This window comes from Sinocyclocheilus anshuiensis, unplaced genomic scaffold (genome assembly GCF_001515605.1).
Source record: "Sinocyclocheilus anshuiensis isolate Anshui unplaced genomic scaffold, SAMN03320099.WGS_v1.1 scaffold318, whole genome shotgun sequence".
NCBI lineage: Eukaryota > Metazoa > Chordata > Actinopteri > Cypriniformes > Cyprinidae > Sinocyclocheilus > Sinocyclocheilus anshuiensis.
The window spans coordinates 611408-622510 of NW_015547653.1; the positions used below are offsets into that span (position 1 = coordinate 611408).

An 11103-nucleotide genomic window follows, 5' to 3' on the forward strand; every position below is an offset into this window, starting at 1 on the left:
TCGCTAACTCTGGTGCCCTAATATATCCACATGTCCTCTATTTTGTCTAGCAGCCAAGTACGTGTAGGCCTATCGGATAACACACTCCTAGCACTATCAGAGCCCCCGTGGACACACAGTTGTGAGATGTCTAGATGCATGGCATGTGTGACATTTTGGTCACATAAAAAATGTCCCAAACTCACCTGTATATTTAATCATGAATTTAAAGTAATATTCTGGGTTCGTACAAGTTCAATAATCGACAGCACCTGTGGAATAATGTTGATTACCATAAAAATAAACTTCCTCTCACCCCTCCTTTTCTTAAAGAAAGAAAAACATAGAAAGAAAAATAGAAAAAAAAAAATCTTAAAATGGAAGTGAAGGAGACGATCTGTAAACGATAAAATAGTAATACTGTTTCAGAAGTCAAGCAAGACGTAAAGCGTGTTAACACGATTATAGTGTAAAAATAAATAATCTTCTCTGTGAAAAGTTATATCCCATTGTAGGAATATCTTACTAACCTTTTCTGTGTAAAGTTATATTCCACTGTAGAAATCATTTACTAATCTTTTCTGTGTAAAGTTACATCCCATTTGAATCAGGTCCCTGACGGTAACAATTTTTACAACTTCGTAGACATGACAACGTGGCTACGTAAACAGCAGAAACGTAAAATGACCAATTGCACAGCTTTGCAGCGCATATCACATGCAGGTATACAATTCTAAGCTTCACATTTATGCTTTTAAATCCTCCAAATACCTGCTCCCCTCAGTTCCATTATTTGTAAGTGCCTCATCTGTTATCTTAAACTCGATTTAAAAAACAAAATCGAGGCAGTTTTGATTTTATTTATTTTTGTAATAAGTTTTTTGCGTAAATTAAAATTATACTACAAATGCCATTGACCGATTTTTTTTATTTTTTTTTTACAGGAATGAAAACGAGGCTGTGAGGGATGGAAGGAAGTTCAATGGATTGTGCTGTTAACAACATACAGATTGTTGAGAAAATGTTACAAAAAACTTGTAAAAAATTCTGTAAACAAAAACTTCTTAAAACAGCTTTGAAATTTGTGAGTTATTAAAATGACGTGATCTGGGACCTTTATACAGGTTGTGCCCTTGTAAAGACCGCAAGTCTATCCCTCACAGCCTCTTTACATTCACATAAAATTCACTATGGCTTCTAACCTGACTACGGTCTATATTCTTTTAAGAACATACAGATAGACTGAATACATGTGGGATAGATGCTGAGTTCTGGACCCCGCGTGTTACTGGCTGGCAAGAGGAATTTTTACGAGACATGAGGCCTACAATACATTACAGAGGCAAAGTTCAACAAGCTCTACCACACTCACGCTCGCTCGCTCTTTTTCTTCTGTTCTTTCTCACAGTGTGAGTAATGATACTGCTGATTGAACCTCACTGTTTAATAAGCCTTCCTGAACATGTTGCTAACACAGTCTTGTTGAGATCACGCACACATACACAGACAGGCACAGGGAATCAGATACACACGCGGCTTCTGTTAACCCGAGAGTGAAGAGGTCAATCCAGTTGATCCCTTGCATGCATGCCTCTCATACGAACACACTGCGTCCATGGCAACAAGATTCCTGCTCGCTGTTAGCTCTAATAAAACTGGTGCCATCTGTGGTACATATATACTCGTTCACGGTACCACACTGATGAACCTCAAAAACAAACATACATAATGTGTAAAACAGGGGGAAGTCGTGGCCTAATGGTTAGAGAGTTGGACCCGTAACCCAAAGGTTGTGGGTTCGAGTCTCGTACCGGGATTGTAGGTGGGGGGAGTGAATGTACAGCACTCTCTCCCACCTTCAATACCACGACTGAGGTGCCCTTGAGCAAGGCACCGAACCCCCAACTGCTCCCCGGGCGCCGCAACATAAATGGCTGCCCACTGCTCCGGGTGTGTGTTCACGGTGTGTGTGTGTTCATAAATGCAGAGCACTAATTCCGAGTATGGGTCACCATACTTGGCCACATGTCACGTCACATCACATACATCCATTCCAAACAATTCAAATGAACTTCAACCTTCCTGATTAAGCTTGTCTGACTGAGGGGTTATACAAAAAATACCTGCCTTTCAGAAATTTTACTCCCACAGGCAGACCTTGCTTTTTCTGTATATGCATGCAGGAATGCTTGGGTTAATTTCAAGCCCCAGAAACTCCTTTTTGCTGCAAAGAGAAAGTTTTTTTTCTTCAGTGGAATTGCTGAATATTATCCCTAAATATTGCAAAGTTTTGTCTACTTGTCACTCCTTTGTGACATAGAAATATTCCGGTAATTTTTCTGTAATTCCAGTAATTTTTCCTCACCATTGCCATCTAAGCCATTATTCTGTCAAAAAAAAAAAATGCTTTACAGCAGAAATGCCCAAACCAGTAAATTTAAGTATAAATAACCCATATAAAGGTTGGCCCATGATGACCTTTGATTTGGCCCACCATGCCATATCACAAGAGAAGGGAAAAAAATGCCATTGAAGTATATTTTCATTTCTTAAAAAAATAATTTTTACATACATACGTACATACAGTATATAGGCTATATATATATATAAAAAAAAACAATATAAGTGAATTTGATTAAAAACAACTGGTAAAAAGTGGTATTAATATATTTTATATTGATATTATAATTATAATTATGTATAAATCTGTATTTTTATATTGAACAGAAAACGTGCATACATCTTTCATTACCATAAAATTTCTTTACCCACTGCTTACTGAAGTAAACTTTTTTTTTTTTTTCGGTTTTAGTACAATGACAATATAAAGCTGAAACAACTTGTCTTCACTATTTTTCACATAGTATACAATATATAGAGCTGCTCTGTATATAGTATGTGAAAATACAGAGCTGCATTTATATTTTAGGTAGGCGTTCCCTTGCAAGGGGATCATCATATTTAGGGATGCTTGGGATGTTCCAAATGTTTGAAGACCCTTACTAGAGTGATCTATATTTCATCTGTTAGCATCTGATGTACATTTCTAACTATGTCCTCAAATCTCAGTTTCAGTTTGACCCGCTACAGAGATACACCCATTACTAATAATGTCTGTCTTTCATTGTGCTTTTCCCATTCAATCCATCATTCATTTCTTTTTTTCTAATGGTAAGATCTTTTCTGATCGTCCCTTCTGCGTTAGCACTTAACCACAGGAACCTGTTTTATTGGTGGCCATTTTTCGCATGGGAGCAACGATTTCTTTCATAACCCATCTGATGCTGTGTTGTAACCGGGGCATGTCTGGATGGCGTTATGGCGCACACATCTGACATTGCTGCACTTTTCCTGCCTGGAACGCTGGGAACGGGAGCGCTTTTCCAAGTTTGGATTATGGATCAAAGTAAAAATCAGGCGGAGGGAAGGAGAGTGATGTGTAAGGTGGCCGGCCAGGTGGGGCATAAGCTGAGGTGGAAAGCAACAGCCAGTGACTGTGGGGGAGGTTAGGAAGCATGGATCTCTTTGAAGTGCTGGTGCATGTCATGGTCAACTTGGTCTTGTTGAAGCTGAACCACAGCGGATTGATTTGCATGGAAGTGGGGTGAGGGGGTGGGAGAGTGGCAGAATTATTGGTGACCCCCACAAGTGTGTGTGTGTGTGTGTGTGTGTGTGTGTGTGTGTGTGAGAGAGAGCGGTTTACATCTGGTAGAGCCTGCAACAGAGTCAGCATGCTGTCAGCCCTGAGATATGGATCGGCAATGTCTGCCACAACCGGATAGAGAGATATATATGTATTATCATTTCAAATGCTTCAACATCATCATCATCATCATAATATATACTTTTCTCACACTGCATGTTTATGCACAGACCTGTGCAACTGTGTGTTCGGGTGTGTGAATGGCTCACCTAGTGCATCTGCGAGCTGCTTGAATTGCTCAGAGGGAATAAGAGGTAAAGGAAGTTCTCTAAAGTACAGTTTCAGAGTGCCAGATACAGCATTCACATCTACAGTCCTCAGTTTACTCACAGCCTCACGGTAATCTACAGAGAGAGAGAGAAGCACACTTTTCAGATAAGTACTGTGAGAATCTGTTAACAGTTTGAGACACACACACACACACTCACTAGTGTTGAATGCATGTCTAAGTGCTTGTATCTCGCTGCTGGCTCCTGAGATTCTGTAGATCCCCTCTTCATTCAGACCCCTCCTCTCAACCTCCTCCACACAGGAACGGACAATGTGAGGGACCAGCACACTCTCTTGCCTGTAAACACACAAACACAGACACAATTAAGCCTTTAAACACTTCTTCTTATTCCATTTTCATTTTCCTCTTCCTTTTTTGATGACAAAACACCTCTATTTCTACATGTCTTAAAAAACAAGCATCACAAACGTGCACACTAGCACATCAAAACCTCATGACGAAAGAAGTGTATTAGTATTGTAACAGTCCTCCTCCTAATTTACAGATTATTTGGACACTTAAATCACTCTCAAATTACATGAATTTCATTACAATAGAAACAAAAAATGAGTTCGCAGGTGCTTACCAAAATAACCACAGTGCATCACAGTTCATCACATATTAATGTTTGACAACCAGAATCTACTATATCTATATATGCTACTGTTCAAAAGCTTGGGGTTAATAATATTTCTTTAAAGAAATTAATACTTTTATTTTGTAAAGGTAAACTCACATTGCCACTTTTCCAATCGGTACACAGAACACTGGTTCCTGTACTAGAGGGGTGGTGCTAGGAGGTTCGAGAGGGTGGGGCATGTACTTGATTGACAAGGTTACATCAACTTGGCCCAAAGAACAAGTGAATTTCTTCCATTTCTTAAGCATGTTTTCAGTGTCCAGCTGTAAACACACACACACGTAGACACATACATAAGGCTCCTTTCTGCATTACATTAATAACTAAATGGACAGACTTAACCAAAACTGCATACATTTGTGCAATTGAATCTAAAGCGTATGACTGTTTTATGTGAATACAGTCAGTTATTTAAAAAAATCAGGCTTAGTGTCACAAAAATAATACCGGTTTAAAATGAGGATGGGTAGATGATGACAAGATGTTTATGTTTGGTTGAACAACTCATTTAAAAGGACACAAAATGAAGCAAACAGTACATGAACTCACATTTATTATCGCCCTGCCCTCAATGTCGTCCTGTGTGCCATTCTCATACTGAGACACAATTACCAGGAATAGCTGCTGAGCTCCATCCACTTGAAGCACAAGCTCCTATACACCATAGCACAAAGTGATCAATTCAGTGTATTAAATACAAAGCAAATCACAGAATGCATGATCTAATTTCTAAAAATTCATAATAGCTTCCCCCCACTCACCTCATCCCATTGTGGTGTAGCACAGAAGGCTGAAAGGCAGGTTTGTTTTCGTCTGTCGTAAAACTCAAAGCCGTCTACCTCCGCACACACATATGCACCTGAAAGGTCAAATAAAATCGAGACAAGAAGCTTACTGGAAGTATTGTTCAATGCATACACACTATAGTACTTTATTTCAAATTATAAGTGAAAAGTGAAAGTGAAAGTGAAGTGACATGTAGCCAAGTATGGTGACCCATACTAGGAATTAGTGCTCTGCATTTATCCCATCCAAAGTGCACACACACAGCAGTGAACACACACGCCGTGAACACACACCCGGAGCAGTGGGCAGCCATTTATGCTGCGGCGCCCGGGGAGCAGTTGGGGGTTCGGTGCCTTGCTCAAGGGCACCTCAGTCGTGGTATTGAAGAGAGCGCTGTACATTCACTCCCCCCACCTACAATCCCTGCCGGTACGAGACTCGAACCCACAACCTTTGGGTTACGAGTCCGACTCTCTAACCATTAGGCCACGACTTCCCGTGTATATGTATATTGATTGAAAAATGGATGGTATTTTTATGTTTATTCATTTCATTTAAAGCTTATTTGGGCACATTGTATTTGCAGTGTGTTACTTTGGCAACAGTGTTTGATGAAAGCAATACATGCTCCATATTTAGTGCAGAATATATGTGATGCGTTTGTGGGTTTGATGTGTGGCTCGGAAACTTCCATTCTTGTAGAGACAACGTGTGTTTTGTCACTTACTGCTCAGGTTTTGCAGACCACACGCCGAATGAACCATCACATATAAGCTCCCACATATATGTGCACTTTCATCTGTGAAAGACACAATAGGAGAGAGAGTGTTCTTTGTGCACAAGTGTGAGTGAGAGGATTGTGAGAGCACTATTTACTGAAAGAAAGATACAGAGGGTGCTTTACTGGACTGAACGCAGTGAAGAGGAGGCTGTTGAGTCATTCTGAGTTTGATACAGGAACCGGTAACAGACAGCAGGTCTGGAGGAACCGTCTCTATACCTGTGAAACACACACACACACACAAATGCAAGGGGTTATAATCATACAGTACAATCAATCATCAGAACAAAATACACAGTTGGATGAAGATGCACTCACAGTTTCCACTCTGTTTCTCAATGGCTTCTTTCCACTCATTCAGGTCATACAAAGAAAATAGTCGGATAGTGTGACTCTGTGGAAGGAAAAAGCATTATTGACCAATAAGGTAAATCTATCTATCTATCTATCTATCTATCTATCTATCAGGCCTATATACACCTTTAAACCTCAACACATTTTTTTTTTCAAAACATTCACACAATGCTTTGTCTATGTTTTAAATATTTTTCTAGTTAAAAATGACAGTTACATGATTTTATTTTATTTAAATTAATTAAAAGAATGAATTAATATTAATTAATATTTAGTTGACTTCATTGTGTTTGCCACCTAATTTCAAATCAGAAATCGACCTGAATTAGAATTTAAAAGGCATTCTGAATAATAACATTTGATGTGAAAGGGCTTTTAATCTAGTCATACAGGTGCATCTCAATAAATTAGAATGTTGTGGAAAAGTTCATTTATTTCAGTAATTCAACTCAAATTGTGAACTGTAGGTCTTTTCACAAAACGCTGGTTCCTCTCAAGACTTCTTCCTTATCTAACTAAACAACCTACGGAGTTTTTTTTACTTGCCACTGTCACCTTTAAGTTAATTTCAATTAATTTGGGGTATTAACGTTTATTCTGTTAAACTCCATATGAACTGCTTTGGAAAAATATATATCATGAAAAATGAAAATGAAGGGTTTTTTTTATTAAACAAAATGAATAGAAAAAAAATTAATGCTTGTTGGATAGATAGGATGTGCTCGCGTGTGTTCACGTGTGACAGTGTTGTGCTTTTACCTTTCCACTGGTGCTGTGTAGATCTAAAGTAAAAGATGGCGTGTTTGTTAGGAGCCAGATCTCACACTCTTCAAGTTTGCGCCTCAAGCGATCAACTGCACGAGAAACTGACACCTTGCCTCCTTTCTGCAAAAAAACACATAAATATGTTGCTATCTGAAAGGGGACTTCCTACTGACTTTTTATGAAACATTTTTCCTCTTGAGAACTTTTTTGTTTTAGATTTAGCTAGCATCTAGGCTACTTTTAGCAATACTGTCCACAACAAGTAACACACTGACTGATTGTTTGTCTAGTTTAAGGACTGAAAATCTCACTTAGTCACATATGAATTGCCTTACCGTGTGTTGCTGGAGTGCTTGATTGAGTTGGTACATTTTGGCTCTTGTTTTACTGATTTTCACTTGGTATTCTGATGAGGGCAGATGTTCAGCTGCCCAGAGCAGCTTCAGGCCGACCAACGGCAAGTACCAGCAAAACCTGTACTGTGCCTGCCTCCTTTATATGAAAACACATTTAAGCCCATACACTACATTCACACCATATCATGCTAATATGTTTAAAAAATCCAATTATTATGTATGTACTCGGAAAAATAGGTACAAAACTGCGGCAGTACCCCATCAAAATGTACTACTATGTACAATTTAGGAACTAATATTTACTTTTAAAGTACTAATACATACTTCTAAACTACTAATATGTACTTTTAAGGTATTATGTGTACCATTTAAGGGTAAAAAAGATAAGTACTTCTGATGCCCAGATGAAAGTTTATAACTATTCCAAAAAACTACTGTCTGGACCTCCGTTGGGAAAGAAATATAGAGACCAGAATTTTTGGAAATTTAATGGACTACTTGCACATGACGCACTTCCATTTTTAAATAATACAGCTCAGTTATTTCCGGTTATGTATATTTTCAATGTGCCGTAATCATCTAGTTGACTTAAATGCCTATTACAATTAGAGTCCGTGGGATGATTTCAAAATCCGGACATTTTCAGAGACAGGAGAAGAGATATTCTGATGATTACTGTGTGCAGAATTTTTCAAACTCAATGGAACGTGAAGTTTTAATCCAACATAAGCCAATATGAGAAAGCAGTAGCTGGTAAACATACGTGACTGTTTCACCACAGGGTGTCAGTGCTCTAAATTAGTAATCGCGACGCTGCAGTGTACGTGAGATCTGATGATTAAGATCAGAATTAACCTTTATTTATATGTATTAAAGGCAGAGTAAGTGATTTTTCAAAAACACTTTAGAAAACTGATTCGGGCCGAATCGCAAAACAAACTTGTAGCCAATCAGCAATAAGGGGCGTGTCTACTCGTGATGTGGAGGAGAGCGCGTTCAGTGCATGAGACGGACATTAGCCGAGCCGTGCGACATAAAGATCGAGATGGCGGATAAAAAACAAAAGAGGAAAACGCCTGCGGAACGATAAGGCATTGCAACGCGCCGCTCACGTCCGTAGACACGGTGTAACATTGGTTCTGCTTTGTTTCACATAACTAATCGTTGCCTGGGTTGGGTACGTATATGTGGGGCGGAGATATCAAAATAGGGGCAAGACCCTTTTGGGGTAGGGTGTGTTTGTTTTGGTGATTTCAAATATCAACATTGGTTACCAGAAATCACTTACTCTGCCTTTAAATGTTAGTCACTATTCTGTGTCGTTTTTCATTCACAATCATTTCACTGTATGCAATGCCAAAATATGAATATTCAAAGTAGTCGCACTGTCAACGCGTTACTGTTAAAAATTAATTAAATGTTTAACATAGTTAAATTTCTTCAAGGCAGTTACCGCACATTCGCACATTCATTCAGCCATTTTAAACATTGGAATAAGAGCACCAACGCACACAAGCAATACTGCTCTTACGAAAATTAGCCATGGTTTTACTTAAAAAAAAGTTATTGTAGTTAAACCATAATAAACCACAAATAAACCCGGGTTTTGCTACACTAACCATAATTTAACCATGGAGTTTAAATTTGGTTATACAAATCTTAAAAAAACATGGTTACTACACTGCATATTTGGAAGAGAAATATATTCATAGGAACATTTCAGGAGGTTGAAGATAATTCATGTTAACGCAGAGATTATGACTAATTGTTTTTTTGTTTTTTTTAAATCGCCAGCCCTAAAACGTAGTAATAATCTGCTTTCTCATGAGAAATGGTCTGTATGTAGGTGCGCTAAACGCTGAGCGGAAACTCCCGAGCTGTACTGAGAAGAACGTGGAAGTAGTTGTGCAAGTAGTCCATTGAATACCCCGGTATATAAAGTATGATGTCATATGTTGAGGTGGGCTGTGATTGGTGGAGACCCACCCTGCACTTGTCAGTCTGGCACATAACAGCATGTCTGTGTACAGGAAGAGGTGTCTCAGGTTGTGCCCGTTCTCATACACATCTACCACAAACCCATCACGAATCAGCTGACGTCTCTGTGGACGTGCACACATGTATGTATGATTATGATGAACACTAAATATTAAAGTTTAATTATAAAGTTGAACAAAAATCTGCATATGAGGAAACGTGTCACGTGAGGTGTGGGAGTACCTCTCCTCTGCTAAGCTTGACAGAACGTTTGCACTGCGACCGTTCATTGACCCCAGACAGGAAGCTGCTGGAGAGACGAAGCGCTTCCTGCAGCGTGATGCTGTCGGGGTGATCAGGGGGCGTGTGCTTCCACAGATCCTGAGGAGGACAGAGAAGAATGTTAATAAATCCAAAGGCATGGATGAATATTTATAAATAAATGTAAGCTGTGATCTTAAGTAGCATCTCACGTGCAACACGAGCGTGGTTTTCATCACTCTGTCTAACGGCTTATACAGGAGAGCTGTGGAGTCAAATGTATGAATTATTGAATGTTCCCAGTGTTTAAATATTATTCAAAATCATACAGGGAAACAAAAACTGTTTACCTTCAAAGGTGTACTTAGTTTTGACATTGTCTGACCCTTTGGAGGACATCATACTCTAAAGATAACAAGAGACAAAGGTATCTGTGTGGTTTCCCCTAAAAGACAATAAAGATAACAAAAAGGGAATAATATAAGACCTCTGCAAGCGTCCTGAAACGCTGATCTGACTGCATGCACTTCTGCACGATCTCCACTGCATTCTCATAGTTGTCAATGAAGCCCCGATAAACTCCTAACTGGTTGACCTGCAAAATGACATCAAGCTATTATACAATATACAAACAAATAAATATATCTGTGCTTTGTTGTATTTTTTCAAACTGCCTGTGGGAAAAACTGGGTTGCATAGAGTGTGAAAATGATAGCGAGTTCATTTGATTGAACTCAACATTGAATTGATGCAACAAATTGTGTCAATTGTTTCGTATTACACTAGGGATGTAACAATGCACCTCGAGCCGGTTTAAAATCGATACAAAAATGTGACGATTCAAGGTGGTTGAGTTAAACGAATCGCGATACAGGTGCAGTGTTTCCCCTGCCATTATTTTAGGGGGGCTTGAAGGTCAAGATAATTTTATTTAATTATATTTTCTCTATAGCGCCAGATCACAACAGAAGTCATTTAAAGTTACCTTTCCTATAGAACAGGTAAATACCTTGTTCTTTTATTAAGCAAACTAAATAGCCTTATGTTATTTATCTTATTTACACGACGGCATGTCATTTCGGTCTCTACGTTGTGGTCGCGCTCTCTGTATCACGCACAGCGTAGTTCCGCCGCTCAAAATTGTTGACAAGCCAGTTCCACCGTAAAATAACCTCATCGTTTTTTGAAACTAATCAGAATTCTAATCACTTTTAGCGAGCATGAGGGAGG

At 38.9% G+C, this 11103-nt stretch overlaps 1 protein-coding gene across 1 annotated transcript in view; it reads right to left on the minus strand.

Annotated features, from left to right (window-relative positions):
* Positions 1-291: 291 nt before the first annotated feature.
* Positions 292-11103, minus strand: part of LOC107702046 (active breakpoint cluster region-related protein-like) — a 14150-nt gene continuing 3338 nt past the window's right edge. The window contains exons 5-21 of the mRNA XM_016504227.1: positions 10361-10468; positions 10224-10278; positions 10086-10138; positions 9856-9993; positions 9622-9737; positions 7615-7771; positions 7274-7399; positions 6479-6554; positions 6284-6379; positions 6107-6178; positions 5355-5452; positions 5143-5247; positions 4690-4856; positions 4111-4250; positions 3892-4026; positions 3676-3744; positions 292-305 (exon numbers count right to left, since the gene is read on the minus strand). Of these exons, the coding sequence (XP_016359713.1) occupies positions 292-305; positions 3676-3744; positions 3892-4026; positions 4111-4250; positions 4690-4856; positions 5143-5247; positions 5355-5452; positions 6107-6178; positions 6284-6379; positions 6479-6554; positions 7274-7399; positions 7615-7771; positions 9622-9737; positions 9856-9993; positions 10086-10138; positions 10224-10278; positions 10361-10468 (1725 nt within the window). The remainder of the gene's footprint in view (positions 306-3675; positions 3745-3891; positions 4027-4110; positions 4251-4689; positions 4857-5142; positions 5248-5354; positions 5453-6106; positions 6179-6283; positions 6380-6478; positions 6555-7273; positions 7400-7614; positions 7772-9621; positions 9738-9855; positions 9994-10085; positions 10139-10223; positions 10279-10360; positions 10469-11103) is intronic.